Consider the following 24919-nt stretch of genomic DNA (forward strand, 5'->3'; position numbering starts at 1 on the left):
TCTAGGGGTAGTTAGTCCTCCGGCTGGCGCGAGACATCTAGCGACCAACGTAGGCATGTTCCCCGGCTACTTCTAGTGTTGGCGTTAGGAGTAGATATATGGTCAACCCAGTTACCACTGCCCTATGAGCTGGATTTTTGTACTTCGCAGACTTGCTGATATCTCTGAGACCCTCGCCATTGGGGTCATAACAGTTTGCCAGGCCTGTATTAAATGTTAAATGCATTGCAGAAGCGGGATTATAAGAAAGAAAGTTCTGAGTTTTTTTTTCTCTCTCTCGTTTTTTTTTTCTTTTCCCCTTTAACTCTGAGTGGCTTGTGTTTGCTGCAGACATGAATGTCCAGACCTTGATTACAAGTGTGGACCAGCTTGCTGCTCGTGTGCAGGGCATACAAGATTATGTTATCAGAAATCCTATGTCAGAACCTAAGATACCGATTCCTGAACCATTTTCCGGAGACCGATTTAAATTTAGAAATTTCAGGAATAATTGTAAATTGTTTTTGTCCCTGAGACCCTGTTCATCTGGAGACTCCGCTCAGCAAGTAAAAATTGTTATTTCTTTTTTACGGGGCGACCCTCAGGATTGGGCCTTCTCGCTGGCGCCAGGAGATCCGGCATTGGCTGACATTGATGCGTTTTTTCTGGCGCTCGGTTTGCTTTATGAGGAACCCAATCTTGAGATTCAGGCAGAAAAAGCCTTGCTGGCGATGTCTCAGGGCCAGGACGAGGCCGAAGTGTATTGCCAAAAATTTCGGAAATGGTCCGTGCTGACCCAGTGGAACGAGTGTGCATTGGCTGCAAATTTTAGAAATGGCCTTTCTGAAGCCATTAAGAATGTGATGGTGGGTTTTCCCATTCCCACAGGTCTGAATGATTCTATGGCCCTGGCTATTCAAATCGACCGGCGGTTGCGGGAGCGCAAAACCGCAAATCCTCTCATGGTGTTGTCTGAACAGGCACCTGATTTAATGCAATGTGATAGAATCCTGACTAGAAATGAGCGGAAGATTCATAGACGCCAGAATGGCTTGTGTTACTACTGTGGTGATTCTACACATGTTATCTCAGCATGCTCTAAACGTCTTACTAAGGTTGTTTGTCCGGTCGCCATTGGTAATTTGCAACCTAAATTTATTCTATCTGTAACTTTGATTTGCTCACTGTCATCGTATCCTGTCATGGCGTTTGTGGACTCAGGTGCTGCCCTGAGTCTGATGGATCTGTCATTTGCCAAGCGCTGCGGATTTGTGCTTGAGCCATTGGAAAATCCTATCCCTCTTAGGGGTATTGACTCTACGCCATTGGCAAAAAATAAACCGCAGTTTTGGACACAGGTTACCATGTGCATGACTCCCGAACATCGGGAGGTAATACGTTTTCTTGTTCTACATAAAATGCATGATTTGGTTGTTTTGGGTTTGCCATGGTTACAGACCCATAATCCAGTCTTGGACTGGAAGGCTATGTCAGTGTCAAGCTGGGGCTGCCATGGAATTCACGGAGATTCCCTGCCCTTGTCTATTGCATCTTATACGCCTTCGGAAGTTCCGGCGTATTTGTCTGATTATCAGGATGTCTTCAGCGAGTCTAAGTCCAGTGCACTGCCTCCTCATAGGGAATGTGACTGTGCAATAGATTTGATTCCTGGCAGTAAGTTTCCTAAGGGGAGACTGTTTAATCTGTCGGTACCTGAACATACCGCGATGCGGTCATATATCAAGGAGTCTCTTGAGAAGGGGCATATCCGTCCTTCTTCTTCCCCTCTTGGTGCGGGATTCTTTTTTGTGGCCAAAAAGGACGGATCTTTGAGGCCTTGTATTGACTATCGGCTTTTAAATAAGATCACTGTCAAATTTCAGTATCCTTTGCCGCTGTTGTCAGATTTATTTGCCCGGATTAAAGGTGCCAAGTGGTTCACCAAGATAGACCTTCGTGGTGCGTACAACCTTGTGCGCATTAGGCAGGGCGATGAATGGAAAACCGCATTCAATACGCCCGAAGGTCATTTTGAGTACTTGGTGATGCCATTTGGGCTCTCTAATGCACCTTCAGTTTTTCAGTCCTTCATGCATGACATTTTCCGGAAGTATCTGGATAAATTTTTGATTGTTTATCTGGATGATATTCTGGTTTTTTCTGATGATTGGGACTCGCATGTGGAGCAGGTCAGGATGGTTTTTGAGATTCTGCGTGAAAATTCTTTGTTTGTAAAAGGCTCAAAGTGTCTCTTTGGTGTACAGAAGGTTCCCTTTTTGGGGTTCATTTTTTCCCCTTCTGCTGTGGAGATGGATCCAGTCAAGGTCCGAGCTATTCATGATTGGACTCAACCCTCGTCAGTTAAGAGTCTTCAGAAGTTCTTGGGTTTTGCTAACTTCTACCGTCGTTTTATCGCAAATTTCTCTAGCGTTGTTAAACCGCTGACGGATATGACCAAGAAAGGCTCTGATGTAGCTAACTGGGCTCCTGCTGCCGTGGAGGCTTTCCAGGAGTTGAAACGCCGGTTTACTTCGGCGCCTGTTTTGTGCCAGCCTGACGTCTCACTTCCCTTTCAGGTTGAGGTGGATGCTTCGGAGATTGGGGCAGGGGCCGTTTTGTCGCAGAGAGGCCCTGGTTGCTCTACTATGAGACCTTGTGCCTTTTTCTCTAGGAAGTTTTCGCCGGCAGAGCGAAATTATGATGTGGGCAATCGGGAGTTGTTGGCCATGAAGTGGGCATTTGAGGAGTGGCGTCATTGGCTCGAGGGTGCTAAGCATCGTGTGGTGGTCTTGACTGATCACAAAAATTTGATGTATCTCGAGTCTGCTAAACGCCTGAATCCTAGACAGGCCCGCTGGTCATTGTTTTTCTCCCGTTTTGACTTTGTGGTCTCGTATTTACCAGGTTCTAAGAATGTGAAGGCCGATGCTCTGTCTAGGAGCTTTGTGCCTGATGCTCCTGGAGTCGCTGAACCTGAGGGTATTCTTAAGGAAGGAGTTATCTTGTCAGCTATTTCTCCAGATCTGCGAAGTGTGTTGCAGAGATTTCAGGCTGGTAGGCCTGACTCTTGTCCACCTGACAGATTGTTTGTGCCTGCTAAATGGACCAGCAGAGTCATTTCCGAGGTTCATTCCTCAGTGTTGGCAGGGCACCCGGGAATTTTTGGCACCAGAGATCTGGTGGCCAGGTCCTTTTGGTGGCCTTCCTTGTCAAGGGATGTGCGGTCATTTGTTCAGTCCTGTGGTACTTGTGCTCGAGCTAAGCCTTGCTGTTCTCGTGCCAGCGGGTTGCTCTTGCCCTTGCCTGTCCCGAAGAGACCTTGGACACACATCTCTATGGATTTCATTTCGGATCTTCCGGTGTCTAAGGGCATGTCTGTCATCTGGGTGATATGTGATCGTTTCTCCAAGATGGTCCATCTGGTTCCTTTGCCTAAGCTGCCTTCCTCTTCTGATCGGGTTCCTGTGTTCTTCCAGAACGTGGTTCGTTTGCACGGCATTCCTGAGAATATTGTGTCGGACAGAGGATCCCAGTTTGTTTCCAGGTTCTGGCGATCCTTTTGTGGTAGGATGGGCATTGATTTGTCGTTTTCCTCCGCGTTTCATCCACAGACTAACGGACAAACGGAACGAACTAATCAGACTCTGGAGGCGTATTTGAGGTGTTTTGTCTCTTCTGATCAGGATGATTGGGTGACCTTCTTGCCGTTGGCTGAATTTGCCCTTAATAATCGGGCTAGTTCTGCCACCTTGGTTTCGCCATTTTTCTGCAACTCCGGTTTCCATCCTCGTTTTTCCTCGGGACATGTGGAGCCTTCTGACTGTCCTGGAGTGGATTCTGTGGTGGATAGGTTGCAGCGAATCTGGAATCATGTGGTGGACAACTTGAAGTTGTCACAGGAGAAGGCTCAGCGTTTTGCCAACCGCCGCCGCGGTGTGGGTCCCCGACTTCGTGTTGGGGATTTGGTATGGCTGTCTTCTCGATTTGTTCCTATGAAGGTCTCCTCTCCCAAATTTAAGCCTCGATTCATTGGTCCTTACAGGATATTGGAGATCCTTAATCCTGTGTCCTTTCGCCTGGATCTTCCGGTGTCGTTTGCCATTCACAACGTATTTCATAGGTCCTTGTTGCGGCGGTACGTTGTGCCTGTGGTTCCTTCTGCTGAGCCTCCTGCTCCGGTGTTGGTTGAGGGTGAGTTGGAGTACGTGGTGGAGAAGATCTTAGATTCTCGTCTCTCCAGGCGGAGGCTTCAGTACCTGGTCAAGTGGAAGGGCTATGGTCAGGAGGATAATTCCTGGGTGGTCGCCTCTGATGTGCATGCGGCCGATTTAGTTCGTGCCTTTCACGCCGCTCATCCTGATCGCCCTGGTGGTCTTGGTGAGGGTTCGGTGACCCCTCACTAAGGGGGGGGGTACTGTTGTGAATTTACCTTTTGGCTCCCTCTAGTGGCTACTAGTGATTTTACTCTGGGTATGTCTATCATCCCTTGTATGCTCACCTGGGTCGTTAGGTCAGGGGTGTTGCTATATAAGCTCCCTGGACCTTCAGTTCAATGCCTGGCAACGTTGATATCAGAGCTAATCTGTAGTGCTCTTGTCTACTGATCCTGGTTCCTGCGTGATTAAGCTAAGTCCGCTTTCTTGCTTTTTGCTATTTGTTTTTGTTTGCATTTTTGTCCAGCTTGTTCATTATCTGTATCCTTTCCTTGCTGGAAGCTCTAGGGAGGCTGGAGTTCTCCCCCCGGGCCATTAGACGGTTCGGGGGTTCTTGAATCTCCAGTGTGGAATTTTGTTAGGGTTTTTGTTGACCATATAAGTTATCTTACTACATTCTGCTATTAGTAAGCGGGCCTCTCTTTGCTAAACCTAGTTCATCTCTGTGTTTGTCATTTCCTCTTACCTCACCGTTATTATTTGTGGGGGGCTTGTATCCTACTTTTGGGGTCTATTCTCTGGAGGCAAGAGAGGTCTTTGTTTTCCTCTTCTAGGGGTAGTTAGTCCTCCGGCTGGCGCGAGACATCTAGCGACCAACGTAGGCATGTTCCCCGGCTACTTCTAGTGTTGGCGTTAGGAGTAGATATATGGTCAACCCAGTTACCACTGCCCTATGAGCTGGATTTTTGTACTTCGCAGACTTGCTGATATCTCTGAGACCCTCGCCATTGGGGTCATAACAGAGAATGCAGGTGAAGCACCTGGTATCCAGTGCGTATCACCCACAGACCAATGGCTTGTGTGAATGCTTCAATGGTACCTTCAAACAGATGCTATGCATGCTGGTTGAGACACAAGGGCGCGACTGGGAGCGGTACCTCTCACACCTGCTGTTCGCTTACCGAGAGGTTCCGCAGGCCTCGACGGGGTTCTCCCCCTTCGAGCTCCGGTACGGCAGGCGAGTCCGGGGACCCCTTGGGTTGGTAAGAGAATCCTGGGAAGAGGAGCCGAACCCTTCTGAAGTGTCCATAGTGGAGTATGTCATGCGCTTCCGTGACAAGATGCAGACCTTGACGCAGTTGGTGCATGACAACATGACGCAGGCTCAGGCTGATCAGAAGCACTGGTACGACCAGAACGCCCGGGAGCGGACCTACCACGTGGGTCAAAAGGTGTGGGTGCTGGTCCCCATACCAACGGATAAGCTTCAGGCCACCTGGGAGGGCCCGTACGTCGTCCACCAACAGCTCAACCCGGTCACCTACGTGGTCACGCTTGACCACACTCGGGGTAGGCGAAAGGCCTTTCACGTCAACATGAACATTCTACAGGCTCTACGCTAGGGACGGGCTGCACCTCAATGGGGAAGGTGCAGCTGTGCTGGGGGAGAAAATGGTTAGAAGGTTGGAGGAGTGTTTAAACTAGGGATTGGGGGGGAGGGTATTCATTTTATAGGAGGGGAAGATAGTGCAGATAGAGACCTGGGCACAAATAAGGAAGTTGGGGTGGCAGTGGCATGGGGGGTGGGGTTAGAACAGTTAGTAATTTAAGAAAGAATAGAGGTACAGAGAGGAACATCAAGTGCATGTATACTAATGCCAGAAGCCTCGCCAACAAAATGCATGAATTAGAACTAATGTTGTTGGAGCATAATTATGACATGGTGGGGATAACTGAAACATGGCTGGATGAGAGCCATGACTGGGCTGTTAACTTGCAGGGCTATAGCCTGTTCAGAAATGACCGTACAGATAAGCGAGGGGGAGGGGTGTGTCTATATGTAAAATCTTACTTAAAACCCATCCTGCGTGATAATATAGGTGAATTTAATGAAAATGTAGAGTCCCTGTGGGTGGAGATAAGGGGAGGGGGAAAAAATAATAAATTACTGATAGGGGTTTGTTATAAATCTCCAAAACTAATGGAAGCAATGGAGAATATCCTCGTAAAGCAAATAGATGAAGCTGCGACTCAAGGAGAAGTCATTATTATGGGGGACTTCAACTACCCTGAAATAGATTGGGGAACAGAAACCTGCAGTTCCAGCAAAGGTGATTACCTTTGGTTTTTGACAACTATGAGAGACAATTACCTTTCACAACTGGTTCAGGACCCAACAAGGAGGGGGGCACTGCTAGACCTAATATTAACCAACAGGCCAGACCGCATATCAAATATAAGGGTTGGGGGTCACTTGGGGAATAGTGATCACAAAATAATAAGTTTTCATGTAACCTTTAATAAGATGGGTAGTAGGGGGGTGACAAGGACACTAAACTTCAGGAGGGCAAATTTCCAACGGATGAGAGAGGATCTTGGTGCAATTAACTGGGACGATATCCTGAGACACAAAAATACACAAAGAAAATGGGAGACGTTTATTAGCATCCTGGATAGGACCTGTGCACAGTATATACCGTATGGGAATAAACATACTAGAAATAGGAGGAAACCAATATGGCTAAATAGAGCTGTAAGGGGCGCAATAAGTGACAAACAGAAAGCATTTAGAGAATTAAAGGAAGTAGGTAGTGAGGAGGCATTAAATAAATACAGAAAATTAAATAAATTCTGTAAAAAGCAAATCAAGGCAGCAAAGATTGAGACAGAGAGACTCATTGCCAGAGAGAGTAAAAATAATCCCAAAATATTCTTTAACTATATAAATAGTAAGAAACTAAAAAATGACAGTGTTGGCCCCCTTAAAAATAGTCTGGGTGAAATGGTGGATGAGGATGAGGAAAAAGCCAATATGCTAAATGACTTTTTTTCATCAGTATTTACAAAAGAAAATCCCATGGCAGACAAAATGACTAGTGATAAAAATTCCCCATTAAGTGTCACCTGCTTAACCCAGCAGGAAGTACAGCGGCGTCTAAAAATAACTAAAATTGACAAATCTCCGGGCCCGGATGGGATACACCCCCGAGTACTGCAGGAATTAAGTCCAGTCATTGATAGACCATTATTTTTAATCTTTAAAGAGTCCATAATAACAGGGTCTGTACCACAGGACTGGCGTATAGCAAATGTGGTGCCAATATTCAAAAAAGGGGCAAAAACTGAACTCGGAAATTATAGGCCAGTAAGCTTAACCTCTACTGTGGGTAAAATCCTGGAGGGCATTCTAAGGGATGCTATGCTGGAGTATCTGAAGAGGAATAACCTCATGACCCAGTATCAGCACGGGTTTACTAGGGACCGTTCATGTCAGACTAATTTGATCAGCTTCTATGAAGAGGTAAGTTCCAGACTGGACCAAGGGAACCCAGTGGACGTAGTATATATGGACTTTTCCAAAGCTTTTGATACGGTGCCACACAAAAGCTTGTTACATAAAATGAGAGTAATGGGGATAGGGGAAAATATGTGTAAGTGGGTTGAGAGCTGGCTCAGGGATAGGAAACAAAGGGTGGTTATTAATGGAGCACACTCGGACTGGGTCACGGTTAGCAGTGGGGTACCACAGGGGTCAGTATTGGGCCCTCTTCTTTTTAACATATTTATTAATGACCTTGTAGGGGGCATTCAGAGTAGAATTTCAATATTTGCAGATGACACTAAACTCTGCAGGGTAATCAATACAGGGGAGGACAATTTTATATTACAAGATGATTTATGTAAACTAGAAGCTTGGGCTGATAAATGGCAAATGAGCTTTAATGGGGATAAATGTAAGGTCATGCACTTGGGTAGAAGTAATAAGATGTATAACTATGTGCTTAATTCTAAAACTCTGGGCAAAACCGTCAATGAAAAAGACCTGGGTGTATGGGTGGATGACAAACTCATATTCAGTGGCCAGTGTCAGGCAGCTGCTACAAAGGCAAATAAAATAATGGGATGCAGTAAAAGAGGCATAGATGCTCATGAGGAGAACATAATTTTACCTCTATACAAGTCACTAGTTCGACCACACTTAGAATACTGTGCACAGTTCTGGTCTCCGGTGTATAAGAAAGACATAGCTGAACTGGAGCGGGTGCAGAGAAGAGCGACCAAGGTTATTAGAGGACTGGGGGGTCTGCAATACCAAGATAGGTTATTATACTTGGGGCTATTTAGTTTGGAAAAACGAAGACTAAGGGGTGATCTTATTTTAATGTATAAATATATGAGGGGACAGTACAAAGACCTTTCTGGTGATCTTTTTAATCATAGACCTGAGACAGGGACAAGGGGGCATCCTCTACGTCTGGAGGAAAGAAGGTTTAAGCATAATAACAGACGCGGATTCTTTACTGTAAGAGCAGTGAGACTATGGAACTCTCTGCCGTATGATGTTGTAATGAGTGATTCATTAATTAAATTTAAGAGGGGACTGGATACCTTTCTGGAAAAGTATAATGTTACAGGGAATATACAATAGATTCCTTGATAAGGCATTGATCCAGGGAATTAGTCTGATTGCCGTATGTGGAGTCGGGAAGGAATTTTTTTCCCCATGGTGGAGTTACTCTTTGCCACATGGGTTTTTTTTGCCTTCCCCTGGATCAACATGTTAGGGCATGTTAGGTTAGGCTATGGGTTGAACTAGATGGACTTATAGTCTTCCTTCAACCTTAATAACTATGTAACTATGTAACTATGATGAAGGCTCATCACGAGCGTGAACCTTTCGTCCTACCGGTCTGCAGCTTACCCAAAGACGGGGAGGAAGACACCCTCCTGGACATGATGGCCCAAGCCAAGGCCGGTGGGTCCATTGAGGACGTGGAGGTAAGCACCTCGCTAACTGAACCACAGCGGTTGCAGTTGCAAACCACACTGGAACCCTTCCGGGTCGTGTTTTCCAACTGACCTGGAAGGACTGAGTTAGCAGTCCACGAGGTGGATACCAGGAATCATGCCCCACTACGGCGAACACCCTATCGAATCTCCGACCAGGTGCAGCAGGTTATGCGCCAGGAGATCGATGAGATGTTACAGCTGGGGGTGATTCGACGGTCAAAGAGCGTAGTTCTCATGCCAAAGAAGGACTGGACCACCCGGTTTTGCGTGGACTACCGGGGGCTCAACGTCATTACAGCCTCTGATGCGCACCCAATGCCGCGCATCGAGGAGCTGCTTGAGAAGTTAGCTGGCACAAAATACCTGACAATAATGGATCTGAGTCGAGGATAATGGCAGATTCCCCTGAGCCCCAAGGCACAGGAGAAGTCCCCCTTTATCACACCCTTTGGACTGTACGAGTCCACGGTCATGCCCTTCGGCATGAAGAATGCCCCTGCCACTTTCCAGCGGATGGTCAACCTCCTGCTTCAGGGACTGGAGAAGTACGCAGTGGCGTACTTGGATGACATTGCCATCTTCAGTCCCTCCTGGGAGGAACACCTGCAGCATCTCGAGGAGGTGCTCAGGCAAATTCACTGAGCAGGACTGACTATCAAGCCGGGAAAGTGCCAGAATGCTGGGTTTGTTATGACTATGACATGTTCTGTAGCGGAGTTATAGGCATTAGACAAATTTAGGTTGAATTTAGTTAAACTGAAGAGATAGGAGGGTCTGGGAAAACCAACCCTTTTTGTGATGTCATCAGGCTGAGCTTTAAGTCTGCCAGGCACCCCAGCCTGTGGTGAGTCTGTCTGCTGGAGTCTGTGTGAGCCTGATCTTACTCCAGAACCCTGATGAATTGGTACATTTGGGAACTCCGCCCACTAGCCTTGTTGCCTCAAATTACCACACATGTAAGTGTTATTTCTCATTTAATCCCTGTTTGTTTTACAATTACCTTGTACATATTTGCAATTGTCTCTTTTGTAACATCCTTGTAATATTTTTCTATAAACACTGCCTAAACTTTAATGGAGTATAATATTTAATACTAGATTCGTTCCTCATGTTCTAAAATGTACCTTAAGCCTTCTGAAGGGAATTATGCTACTGTTTTGGGTTAGCTTCGGACCCGTTTAATTGAAGCTGGTGGCAGCATCCCGTGTGCGGGCCTTTGGGAGTCGTTGTAGCAACTGCGGCGTTGATAATTATTGTTCCTGCCTGAGCGGGAGTATTTATATTGCTGTTATGACCTCGTGGTAACGGAGCAGCACTGATATGACCTGGTGGGAACGGAGCAGCGCTGATATGACCTGGTGGGTACAGAGCAGCACTGATATGACCTGGTGGGTAAAATAGATCATGGACCAGCTCTGAGGAGGTGGTAGCTTTACTGACCGCAATCCCTAATCCTAACACAAACACTAGAAATAGCCGTGGGACGTTCCTGTCACTCCCTAGACGCCTCTTCACAGCCTAAGAACTAACTACCCCTGAAGATGGAAATAGAAAACTATCTCGCCTCAGAGAAATTCCCAAAAGGAAAGATAGCTCCCCACATATATTGACTGGGAGTGAAGAGGGAAATGACAAACGCAGGGATGAAAACAGATTTTAGCAAAGGAGGCCAACTCTGACTAGATAGACAGAAATAGGAAAGGGCACTGTGCGGTCAGTATATAAAACCTAAAAATCCACGCAGAGATTACAAAAATAACCTCCACACCGACTCACGGTGTGGAGGGGCAATTCTGCTTCCCCAGAGCTTCCAGCTAGCCTGAATATTTCATAATGACAAGCTGGACAAAAGAGACATAACTTTAAACTGAACAGTAAGTACAAGAACTAGCAAGAACTTATCTTATGCTGACATGGACAGGCCATCAGGGAAATCCAAGGAGAGGACTGAGTCTAACCTAGAAAAACATTGACAGCTGGCATGAATTACAGACCAGAGCCCTGTTAAATAGCAAGGCCAAGGGAGCCGATTAGTGAAGTCAGCTGCCAGGCCAAACTCCAGGAGCAGCAGTTCCACTCGAAACCACCAGAGGAAGCCCAAGGGCAGAACTCCCAAAAGTACCATTCATAACCACAGGAGGGAGCCCAAGAACGGAATTCACAACATATCGCCTCGTTGCAGCGTGCCCAATAGCCAGTACACAGCAGGCAGCCTTTCTGGCGACTAATTACCCTAGGTGCAGTACCTAATCTGACCTGAGAGTAAGGGGGGCGCCAGAGAGCTGCAAGTTTCAAGTGGAACTGTAAGCGGGATATACATAAATCCCTGAAGTTCATGGTATATTGAAGAGCATTGGGATACCTAAAATAAGCCTCTGCTGTAAACTAAGAGGTCAAAAGCCTTGTGTGTGTTTTTTCATCACATTGTGGAGTGGAGGGATAACTAAGATAAGCCCCCTGCACATGTGATAGCCATCTGTTGGCCTAAAGTCACCCGACCCGTGACGTAGGGGTGACGGTCACGGTGTGAATCGTGACATATTGGCGGCAGCGGTGTGGATTCGTGACACCATCCTCTCCCTAGCGCTGCACCACCGTACATCTTCTCATCTGCCTATCACTCTACCCATCCTCTCCCCAGCGCTGCACCACCGTACATCTTCTCATCTGGCTATCACTCTACCCATCCTCTCCACAGCACTGCACCACCGAACATCTTCTCATCTGGCTATCACTCTACCCGTCCTCTCCCCAGCGCTGCACCACCGTACATCCTTTCATCTGTCTATCACTCTACCTGTCCTCTCCACAGCCTGCTCCACCGTACATCTTCTCATCTGCCTATCACTCTACCCATTCTCTCCCCAGCGCTGCACCACTGAGCATCTTCCCATCTGTCTATCACTCTACCTGTCCGCTCCACAGCGCTGCACCACCGTACATCATCTTCTCATCTGTCTATCACTCTACCTGTCCTCTCCACAGTGCTGCACCACCGTACATCTCCTCATCTGTCTATCACTCTACCTGTCCTCTCCCCAGCGCTGCACCACCAAACATCTTCTCATCTGCCTATCACTCTACCCGTCCTCTCCACAGCGCTGCACCACCGTACATCTTCTCATCTGCCTATCACTCTACCCGTCCTCTCCCCAGCACTGCACCACCGAACATCTTCTCATCTGTCTATCACTCTACCCATCCTCTCTACTGCGCTGCACCACGTACATCTTCTCATCTGTCTATCACTCAACCTGTCCTCTCCACAGCCTGCTCCAGCGTACATCTTCTCATATGCCTATCACTCTACCCGTCCTCTCCACAGCGCTGCACCACCGTACATCTTCTCATCTGCCTATCACTCTACCCATCCTCTCCACAGCACTGCACCACCGAACATCTTCTCATCTTGCTATCACTCTACCCATCCTCTCCACAGTGCTGCACCACCGTACATCTTCTCATCTGTCTATCACTCTACCTGTCCTCTCCCCAGCGCTGCACCACCAAACATCTTCTCATCTGCCTATCACTCTACCCGTCCTCTCCACAGCGCTGCACCACCAAACATCTTCTCATCTGTCTATCACTCTACCCATCCTCTCCACAGTGCTGCACCACCCTACATCTTCTCATTTGTCTATCACTCTACCCATCCTCTCCACAGTGCTGCACCACCCTACATCTTCTCATTTGTCTATCACTCTACCCATCCTCTCCACAGTGCTGCACCACCGTACATCTTCTCATCTGTCTATCACTCTACCCGTCCTCTCCACAGCTCTGCACCACCCTACATCTTCTCATTTGTCTATCACTCTACCTGTCCTCTCCACAGCGCTGCACAACGGTACATCTCCTCCTCATCTGTCTATCACACTACTCGTCCTCTCCACAGCGCTGCACCACAGTACATCTTCTCATCTGCCTATCACTCTACCCGTCCTCTCCCCAGCGCTGCACCACCGTACATCTTCTCATCTATCACTCTACCCGTCCTCTCCACAGCCTGCACCACCGTACATCTTCTCATCTGTCTATCACTCTACCCATCCTCTCCCCAGCGCTGCACCACCGTACATCTTCTCATCTGTCTATCACTCTACCCGTCCTCTCCACAGTGCTGCACCACCGTACGTCTTCTCATCTGTCTATCACTCTACCCATCCTCTCCCCAGCGCTGCACCACCGTACATCTCCTCATTTGTCTATCACTCTATCCATCCTCTCCAAAGCGTGGCACCATCGTACTTCTTCTCATCTGTCTATCACTCTATCCATCCTCTCCACAGTGCTGCACCACCATACATCTCCTTCTCATCTGTCTATCACTCTACCTGTCCTCTCCACAGCGCTGCACCATCCTACATCTCCTCATCTGTCTATCACTCTACCTGTCCACTCCCCAGCGCTGCACCATCGTACATCTTCTCATCTGTCTATCACTCTACCTGTCCTCTCCACAGCCCTGCACCACCGTACATCTTCTCATCTGTCTATCACTCTACCTGTTCACTCCACAGCACTACACCATAGTACATCTCCCCCTCATCTCTGTCTATCACTCTACCAGTCCTCTCCACAGTGCTGCACCACCCTACATCTCCTCATCTGTCTATCACTCTACCTGTCCTCTCCTGTTATGATCCTTAGTGGCTGAGGATCACAGAATGGACTAGCTAAGTTAATGAACATAGAAACGAGCTCTAGGGAGGTGGTAACTGGACTGACCGCAAACCTGATCCTAACCAAACACACTAAAGGTAGCCGGTGAACGTGCCTAAAATCCTGGACGTCTCGACGCAGCCTGAGAAACTAGCTACCCCTAGAGGGAAAGTAAGACCTCACTTGCCTCAGAGAAATAACCCCAAAGATATAGGAAGCCCCCAACAAATAATAACGGTGAGGTAAGGGGAAAATACAAATGTAGAAATGAAAACAGATTCAGCAAATGAGGCCCGCTAATACTAGATAGCAGAAGACAGATAGGGAACTGTGTGGTCAGTAGAAAACCCTATGCAAAATATCCACGCTGAGAATACAAGAACCCCCACACCAACTAACGGTGTGGGGGGAGAAACTCAGCCCCCTAGAGCTACCAGCAAGCGAGGAAATCAAATATAAGCAAGCTGGACAAGGACTAATCACCAACCAAGAAACATATTGAACACTGGAGATCAAAAAACAATAAACAAAAAACTTAGCTTCTCTTGAAGAGACTGACAACGAAGGAATGCAGGAGAGCTCCAGATAGCACTGAATACATTGACAGCCGGCAACAACTGAAAGTCCAGGTGAGCTAAATAGGAAACCAACTCCCAGATAACGAGACAGCTGATGCCAGCCAGAAACCTGCAGAAAGACACAAAGAGCCACCAGAGGGAGCCCAAAGACAGCACTCACACAGTACCACTTGTGACCACAAGAGGGAGCCCAAAAATAGAGTTCAGAACAGTACCCCCCCCTTGAGGAGGGGTCACCGAACCCTCATCAAGACCCCCAGGGCGATCAGGAAGTGCCACATGGAAGGCATGAACCAAATCGGCCGCATGAACATCAGAGGCGACAACCCAGGAATTATCCTCCTGACCATAGCCCTTCCACTTAACCAAATACTGAAGCCTCCGTCTAGAAATACGAGAATCCAAGATCTTCTCCACCACATACTCCAATTCGCCCTCAACCAGCACCGGAGCAGGGGGCTCAACAGAGGGAACCACAGGCACCACATACCTCCGCAACAAAGACCGATGGAACACATTATGAATGGCAAACGACGCTGGGAGGTCCAAACGAAAAGACACCGGGTTAAGGATTTCCAAAATCTTATAAGGACCGATGAAGCGAGGCTTGAATTTAGGAGAGGAGACCTTCATAGGCACATACCGAGAAGACAGCCATACCAAATCCCCAACACGAAGTCGGGGACCCACACCGCGACGGCGGTTGGCAAAGCGCTGAGCCTTCTCTTGTGACAACGTCAAATTGTCCACCACATGGTTCCAAATCTGCTGCAACCTATCCACCACAGAATCCACCCCAGGACAGTCAGAAGGCTCAATCTGACCCGAGGAAAAACGAGGATGAAAACCAGAATTGCAGAAAAAAGGCGAAACCAAAGTAGCAGAACTAGCCCGATTATTAAGGGCAAATTCGGCCAATGGCAAAAAAGTCACCCAATCATCCTGATCAGAAGAAACAAAACATCTTAAATACGTTTCCAAGGTCTGATTAGTTCGCTCGGTTTGACCATTCGTCTGAGGATGGAAAGCCGACGAAAAAGACAAATCAATGCCCATTTTAGCACAAAAGATCCACCAAAATCTGGACACAAACTGGGATCCTCTGTCAGACACAATATTTTCAGGGATGCCGTGTAAGGGAACCACATTCTGAAAAAATAAAGGAACCAAATCGGAGGAGGAAGGCAACTTAGGCAAGGGCACCAAATGGACCATTTTGGAAAAACGATCACACACCACCCAGATGACAGACATTGTCTGAGATACTGGAAGATCCGAAATAAAATCCATGGAAATGTGCGTCCAAGGCCTCTTCGGGACAGGCAAAAGCATAAGCAACCCGCTGGCACGAGAACAGCAAGGCTTAGCCCGAGCACAAATCCCACAGGACTGCACAAAGGAACGCACATCCCGCGACAAGGAAGGCCACCAGAAGGACCTAGCCACCAAATCTCTGGTACCAAAAATCCCAGGATGACCTGCCAACACCGAAGAATGAACCTCGGAAATAACTCTGCTGGTCCATCTATCCGGGACAAACAGTCTCTCTGGTGGGCAACGGTCAGGTCTATCCGCCTGAAATTTCTGCAGTACTCGTCGCAAATCTGGGGAAATGGCAGACAAAATCACTCCCTCTCTGAGGATACCAGCCGGCTCTGAAACTCCCGGAGAGTCAGGCACAAAACTCCTAGAAAGAGCATCAGCCTTCACGTTCTTCGAACCAGGCAGGTACGAGACCACGAAATCGAAAAGGGAGAAAAACAACGACCAATGAGCTTGTCTAGGATTCAGCCGCTTGGCAGACTCGAGATAAATCAGATTTTTGTGATCAGTCAAGACGACCACACGATGCTTAGCTCCCTCGAGCCAATGTCGCCACTCCTCAAATGCCCACTTCATAGCCAACAACTCCCGATTACCAACGTCATAATTCCGCTCGGCAGGCGAAAACTTTCTAGAAAAGAAAGCACAAGGCTTCATTACAGAGGAATCAGAGCTTCTCTGCGACAAAACAGCCCCTGCTCCAATCTCAGAAGCATCAACCTCGACCTGAAAAGGAAGAGAGACATCAGGCTGACATAAGACTGGAGCTGAAGAGAACCGGCGCTTCAGCTCCCGAAAGGCCTCCACGGCCGCAGGAGACCAATTAGTCACATCAGAACCCTTCTTGGTCAAATCCGTCAAGGGCTTAACCACGCCAGAAATATTAGCGATGAAGCAACGGTAAAAATTAGCAAAACCCAAGAACTTCTGAAGACTCTTAATGGATGTAGGCTGAGTCCAGTCATGAATAGCCTGGACCTTGACTGGGTCCATCTCAATAGTAGAAGGAGAAAAAATAAAACCCAAAAAGGAAACCTTCTGTACTCCGAAGAGACATTTTGAGCCCTTCACAAATAAGGCATTAGCACGCAGGACCTGAAATACCATCCTGACCTGCTTCACATGGGACTCCCAATCATCAGAAAAGACCAAAATGTCATCCAGATACACAATCATAAATTTATCCAGATATTCTCGGAAGATGTCATGCATGAAGGACTGAAACACAGAAGGAGCATTAGAGAGTCCAAAAGGCATCACCAAGTACTCAAAATGGCCTTCGGGCGTATTAAATGCTGTTGTCCATTCATCCCCCTGCTTAATACGCACAAGGTTATACGAAGATCTATCTTGGTGAACCAACTGGACCCCTTAATCCGAGCAAACAGATCAGACAATAATGGTAAAGGATACTGAAATTTGACCGTGATTTTATTTAGAAGACGGTAATCTATACAAGGTCTCAGAGAACCATCCTTCTTGGCCACAAAAAAGAATCCTGCACCAAGAGGGGAGGAGGATGGACGAATATGTCCCTTCTCCAACGACTCCTTTATATAACTCCGCATCGCGGCATGTTCTGGTACAGACAAATTAAAAAGTCGTCCCTTAGGGAACTTACTACCAGGAATCAAATTTATAGCACAATCACAATCCCTATGAGGAGGCAGGGCACTGGATCTGGGCTCATCAAATACATCCTGGTAGTCCGACAAAAACTCAGGGACCTCAGAAGGAGTGGAAGAAGCAATTGACACCAAAGGAGCATCGCCATGAATCCCCTGGCAACCCCAACTTGACACAGACATAGCTTTCCAATCCAGAACTGGATTATGGGCCTGCAGCCATGGCAGACCCAAAACGACAACATCATGCAAATTATGCAGCACAAGAAAGCGAATCACCTCCTGATGTACAGGAGTCATGCACATGGTCACTTGAGTCCAATACTGAGGTTTATTCTCAGCCAATGGTGTAGCATCAATTCCCCTCAGTGGAATAGGGAATTCCAAAGGCTCCAGGACAAAACCACAGCGCCTGGCAAACGACAAATCCATCAGATTCAGGGCAGCACCTGAATCCACAAAAGCCATAACCGAGTAGGATGACAAAGAACAAATTAAAGTAACAGACAAAATGAATTTAGGCTGTATAGTACCAATGGTGACAGGTTTAGCAATTTTTTTAAGCGCTTAGAGCATGCTGAGATAACATGAGTAGAATCACCACAGTAAAAGCACAACCCATTTTGACGTCTATGACTTTGCCGCTCACTTCTGGTCAGAATTCTGTCACATTGCATAGACTCAGGTCTCTGTTCAGAAAACACCGCCAGATGGTGCGCAGATTTGCGCTCCCGCAAACGCCGATCAATCTGAACGGCCAAAGCCATTGAGTCATTCAGACTTGCAGGCGTGAGAAACCCCACCATAACATTCTTAATGGCTTCAGAAAGACCTTCTCTGAAATTTTCAGCCAGGGCACACTCATTCCATTGAGTGAGCACCGACCATTTCCTAAATCTCTAACAATACACCTCTGCCTCATCCTGACCTTGAGAGAGAGCCAGCAAGGCCTTTTCTGCCTGGTTCTCAAGATTAGGTTCCTCATAAAGCAGTCCAAGCGCCAGAAAAAACGCATCCACATTCAGCAATGCAGGATCTCCTGGCGCCAGGGAGAAAGCCCAATCTTGAGGGTCGCCACGCAACAAGGAGATAACAATTTTAACTTGCTGAGCGGAATCACCAGAGGAACGAGGTCTCAAAGATAGAAATAATTTACAATTATTCTTAAAATTCAGAAACCTAGATCTATCTCCAGAAAACAACTCAGGAATAGGTATTTTTGGCTCTGACATAGGACTATGAACAACAAAATCCTGAATGCTTTGCACCCTTGCAGCAAGATGATCCACACTAGAAGTCAGACTCTGAATATCCATGTCTGCAGCTGAACTCAGAGCCACCCAGAGATTAAGGGGATGAGAGAAGCTGGACAGACTGCAGCAAAGGGAGAGAAAAAAAAAATTGTACTCAGGACTTCTCTTATTCCACTTCTGCGATGCATTAAACACTTTTTGGCCGGCTGTACTGTTATGATCCTTAGTGGCTGAGGATCACAGAACGGACTAGCTAAGTTAATGAACATAGAAACGAGCTCTAGGGAGGTGGTAACTGGACTGACCGCAAACCTGATCCTAACCAAACACACTAAAGGTAGCCGGTGAACGTGCCTAAAATCCTGGACGTCTCGACGCAGCCTGAGAAACTAGCTACCCCTAGAGGGAAAGTAAGACCTCACTTGCCTCAGAGAAATAACCCCAAAGATATAGGAAGCCCCCAACAAATAACAACGGTGAGGTAAGGGGATAATACAAACGTAGAAATGAAAACAGATTCAGCAAATGAGGCCCGCTAATACTAGATAGCAGAAGACAGATAGGGAACTGTGCGGTCAGTAGAAAACCCTATGCAAAATATCCACGCTGAGAATACAAGAACCCCCACACCAACTAACGGTGTGGGGGGAGAAACTCAGCCCCCTAGAGCTACCAGCAAGCGAGGAAATCAAATATAAGCAAGCTGGACAAGGACTAATCACCAACCAAGAAACATATTGAACACTGGAGATCAAAAAACGAATAAACAAAAAACTTAGCTTCTCTTGAAGAGACTGACAACGAAGGAATGCAGGAGAGCTCCAGATAGCACTGAATACATTGACAGCCGGCAACAACTGAAAGTCCAGATGAGCTAACTAGGAAACCAACTCCCAGATAACGAGACAGCTGATGCCAGCCAGAAACCTGCAGAAAGACACAAAGAGCCACCAGAGGGAGCCCAAAGACAGCACTCACACAGTACCACTTGTGACCACAAGAGGGAGCCCAAAAATAGAGTTCACAACACTCTCCACAGCCTGCACCACTGTACATCTTCTCATCTGTCTATCACTCTACCCATCCTCTCCACAGCGCTGCACCACCATACATCTTCTCATCTGTCTATCACTCTACCCATCCTCTCCACAGCGCTGCACCACCATACATCTTCTCATCTGTCTATCACTCTACCCGTCCTCTCCACAGTGCTGCACTACCGTACATCTTCTATTCTGTCTATCACTCTACCCGTCCTTTCCACAGCGCTGCACCACCGTACATCTTCTCATTTGTCTATCACTCTACCCGTCCTCTCCACAGCGTGGCACCACCTTACATCTTCTCATCTGTCTATCACTCTACCTGTCCTCTCCACAGCACTGCACCACCCTACATCTTCACATTTGTCTATCACTCTACCCGTCCTCTCCACAGCGTGGCACCACCTTACATCTTCTCATCTGTCTATCACTCTACCCATCCTCTCCACAGCACTGCACCACCCTACATCTTCACATTTGTCTATCACTCTACCCGTCCTCTCCACAGCGTGGCACCACCTTACATCTTCTCATCTGTCTATCACTCTACCTGTCCTCTCCACAGCAATGCACCACCCTACATCTTCACATTTGTCTATCACTCTACCCGTCCTCTCCACAGCACTGCACCACCCTACATCTTCACATTTGTCTATCACTCTACCCGTCCTCTCCACAGCACTGCACCACCCTACATCTTCACATTTGTCTATCACTCTACCCGTCCTCTCCACAGCGTGGCACCACCTTACATCTTCTCATCTGTCTATCACTCTACCTGTCCTCTCCACAGCACTGCACCACCCTACATCTTCTCATTTGTCTATCACTCTACCCGTCCTCTCCACAGTGTTGCACCATCGTACATCTCCTCCTCATCTCTGTCTATCATTCTACCCGTCCTCTCCACAGTGCTGCACCACCGTACATCTCCTTCTCATCTGTCTATCACTCTAGCCATCCTCTCCACAGCCTGCACCACCGTACATCTCCTTCTCATCTGTCTATCACTCTAGCCATCCTCTCCACAGCCTGCACCATCGTACATCTCCTCCTCATCTGTCTATCACACTACCCGTCCTCTCCACAGCGCTGCACCACCGTACATCTCCTCCTCATCTCTGTCTATCATTCTACCCGTCCTCTCCACAGTGCTGCACCACCGTACATCTCCTTCTCATCTGTCTATCACTCTAGCCATCCTCTCCACAGCCTGCACCACCGTACATCTCCTTCTCATCTGTCTATCACTCTAGCCATCCTCTCCACAGCCTGCACCATCGTACATCTCCTCCTCATCTGTCTATCACACTACCCGTCCTCTCCACAGCGCTGCACCACCGTACATCATCTTCTTATCTGTCTATCACACTGACCATCATCTCCATTCCACTATTGACCTATGACTTCCATCCTGTATAATCTGAACCTCCCCCTTCTGTCTCCCAGACTTCTCTCATGCTGCACCACTTCCTGGAATGTATTACACCGGGCTAATTACCAGTATTGACAATTTCAAGAATGCCCTAAAAATGCTTTTCTTTAGATTGGCCTATCACCTCACTAATCTAAGTAACTATTCCCTGTTGTCTCTTTCAAGCACTCGGTAGCACTTTGCATCTGAACTGATGAATGTCTCTAATTATACTGATGGCTGGAGAGTAGGCGACAAGCAGTTTTATTTACTACCTTTTATGACCCCCTCATAGATTGTAGGTTGTGAGCAGGACCCTCACTCCTCCTGTAACTGCTGAAGTGTGTTACTCTGTAACGTCTTTACACATCAACAGGGACAGGTACAGACAATAAAGTGCTGAGAAATAAGGTGGCGCTATAAAAATAATAAATATATAGTCCCCAATGTACCTGTTAAAGACCAGGTCCTATGTGTGCATAAAGCCTAATAATCTGGAAGGATCACTGACCACCCTCTAGGTCATCAGAAAGGGGGAAGTAGCAGTTCAGACTCACCACCGTCCTTCACCTCCTCCAGATATGTCAGAAGATGGTCGTAACCTTGATTATCTTCAGGTCCTTCCTGATACAAAAACACACAAAGTAAGTAATAGCAGAACATGAGCCAATGTATGGAGAGTATGCATCTACTCCATGGTCAGACTGTGAAAAGCCCCACCTAAAGACCTTTCTGACTAGATCTACAGCTTGTAGTATGGTGGTCAGTATTATATCCTTGGGATACAGCCCCAAGACTTGTCCTCAGAGAGGAGACCTGAAGTCCTTGGAGACCTCATCAACTTTTATTTTCACTATGAAACTAGCTAAGATATATATAAAAATAAAGGACACAAGACCCTCAGAAAAATGAGGACAAATATCTATTATGGACCATAGTCCGTCACCTGTAAGAGAAGCTGGATAACGAAGTTCATTGCAAAGCTGCAGAAGATATCATCATAAGTGAAGGACAAAAATCATATAATGCTAAGATTATTGGAGAGATTTCACAACAGGTCCATAGACCTCAAGACGAGGAAGTAAGAACCAACTACAAACAGGTGTTACATGTAGAGGATACCTTGCCGTCCCCCTGATGTTTACATGTAGAGGATACATTGTCCTCCCCCTGATGCTACATGTAGAGGATACATTGTCCTCCCCCTGATGCTACATGTAGAGGATACATTGTCCTCCCCCTGATGTTACATATAGAGGATACATTGTCCTCCCCCTGATGTTACATATAGAGGATACATTGTCCTCCACCTGATGCTACATGTAGAGGATACATTGTCCTCCCCCTGATGTTACATGTGGGGGATACATTGTCCTCCCCCTGATGTTACATGTGGGGGATACATTGTCCTCCCCCTGATGCTACATGTAGAGGATACATTGTCCTCCACCTGATGTTACATGTAGAGGATACATTGTCCTCCCCCTGATGCTACATGTAGAGGATACATTGTCCTCCCCCTGATGCTACATGTAGAGGATACATTGTCCTCCCCCTGATGCTACATGTAGAGGATACATTGTCCCCCCCCTGATGTTACATATAGAGGATACATTGTCCCCCCTTATGTTACATGTAGAGGATACATTGTCCTCCCCCTGATGCTACATATAGAGGATACATTGTCCTCCCCCTGATGTTACATGTAGAGGATACATTGTCCCCCCTTATGTTACATGTAGAGGATACATTGTCCTCCCCCTGATGCTACATGTAGAGGATACATTGTCCTCCCCCTGATGCTACATATAGAGGATACATTGTCCTCCCCCTGATGTTACATGTAGAGGATACATTGTCCCCCCTTATGTTACATGTAGAGGATACATTGTCCTCCCCCTGATGCTACATGTAGAGGATACATTGTCCTCCCCCTGATGCTACATGTAGAGGATACATTGTCCCCCCCCTGATGTTACATATAGAGGATACATTGTCCCCCCTTATGTTACATGTAGAGGATACATTGTCCTCCCCCTGATGCTACATATAGAGGATACATTGTCCTCCCCCTGATGTTACATGTAGAGGATACATTGTCCCCCCTTATGTTACATGTAGAGGATACATTGTCCTTCCCCTGATGCTACATGTAGAGGATACATTGTCCTCCCCCTGATGCTACATATAGAGGATACATTGTCCTCCCCCTGATGTTACATGTAGAGGATACATTGTCCTCCCCCTGATGCTACATGTAGAGGATACATTGTCCTCCCCCTGATGTTACATGTGGGGGATACATTGTCCTCCCCCTGATGCTACATGTAGAGGATACATTGTCCCCCCCCTGATGTTACATATAGAGGATACATTGTCCCCCCTTATGTTACATGTAGAGGATACATTGTCCTCCCCCTGATGTTACATATAGAGGATACATTGTCCTCCCCCTGATGCTACATGTAGAGGATACATTGTCCTCCACCTGATGCTACATGTAGAGGATACATTGTCCTCCCCCTGATGCTACATGTAGAGGATACATTGTCCTCCCCCTGATGCTACATGTAGAGGATACATTGTCCCCCCCCCCTGATGTTACATATAGAGGATACATTGTCCCCCCTTATGCTACATGTAGAGGATACATTGTCCTCCCCCTGATGCTACATGTAGAGGATACATTGTCCTCCCCCTGATGCTACATGTAGAGGATACATTGTCCTCCCCCTGATATTACGTATAGAGGATACATTGTCCCCCCTTATGTTACATGTAGAGGATACATTGTCCTCCCCCTGATATTACGTATAGAGGATACATTGTCCTCCCCCTGATGTTACGTATAGAGGATACATTATCCCCCCTTATGTTACATGTAAACAATACATTGTCCCCCCTTATGTTACATGTAGAGGATACATTGTCCTCCCCCTGATGTTACGTATAGAGGATACATTATCCCCCCTTATGTTACATGTAGACAATACATTGTCCCCCATTATGTTACATGTAGAGGATACATTGTCCTCCCCCTGATGTTACATGTAGAGGATACATTGTCCTCCCCCTGATGTTACATGTAGAGGATACCTTGCCGTCCCCCTGATGTTCACATGTAGAGGATACATTGTCCTCCCCCTGACGTTAGATGTAGAGGATACCTTGTCCTCCCCCTGATGTTACATGTAGAGGATACATTGTCCTCCCTTATGTTACATGTAGAGGATACATTGTCCCCCCTTATGTTACATATAGAGGATACATTGTCCCCCCTTATGTTACATATAGAGGATACATGAAGCCCCCTTATGTTATATGTAGAGGATACATTGTCCCCCTTATGTTACATATAGAGGATACATAAATCCCCCTTATGTTACATGTAGGGGATACATTGTCCTCCCTTATGTTACATGTGGGGGATACATTGTCCCCCCTTATGTTACATATAGAGGATACCTTGTCCTCCCCCTGATGTTACATGTAGAGGATACATTGTCCTCCCCTTATGTTACATATAGAGGATACATTGTCCCCCCTTATGTTACATATAGAGGATACATTAACCCCCCTTATGTTACATGTAGGGGTTACATTGTCCCCCCTTATGTTACATATAGAGGATACATTAACCCCCCTTATGTTACATGTAGGGGATACATTGTCCCCCCTTATGTTACATATAGAGGATACCTTGTCCTCCCCCTGAAGTTACATGTAGAGGATACATTGTCCTCCCCCGATGTTACATACAGAGGATACATTGTCCCCCCTTATGTTACATATAGAGGATACCTTGTCCCCCCTTATGTTACATGTAGGGGATACACTGTCCTCTCTTATGTTACATGTGGGGGATATATTGTCCC

At 47.0% G+C, this 24919-nt stretch overlaps 1 protein-coding gene across 1 annotated transcript in view; it reads right to left on the reverse strand.

The window, feature by feature from the left end:
- The window catches only part of CA9 (carbonic anhydrase 9), a 377380-nt gene that overhangs the window by 208080 nt on the left and 144381 nt on the right, over positions 1 to 24919 (reverse strand). The window contains exon 6 of the mRNA XM_077267330.1: positions 21602 to 21668. Within this exon, the coding sequence (XP_077123445.1) occupies positions 21602 to 21668 (67 nt within the window). The remainder of the gene's footprint in view (positions 1 to 21601; positions 21669 to 24919) is intronic.

The sequence above is a fragment of the Ranitomeya variabilis genome, chromosome 1, assembly GCF_051348905.1.
Source record: "Ranitomeya variabilis isolate aRanVar5 chromosome 1, aRanVar5.hap1, whole genome shotgun sequence".
Lineage (NCBI taxonomy): Eukaryota > Metazoa > Chordata > Amphibia > Anura > Dendrobatidae > Ranitomeya > Ranitomeya variabilis.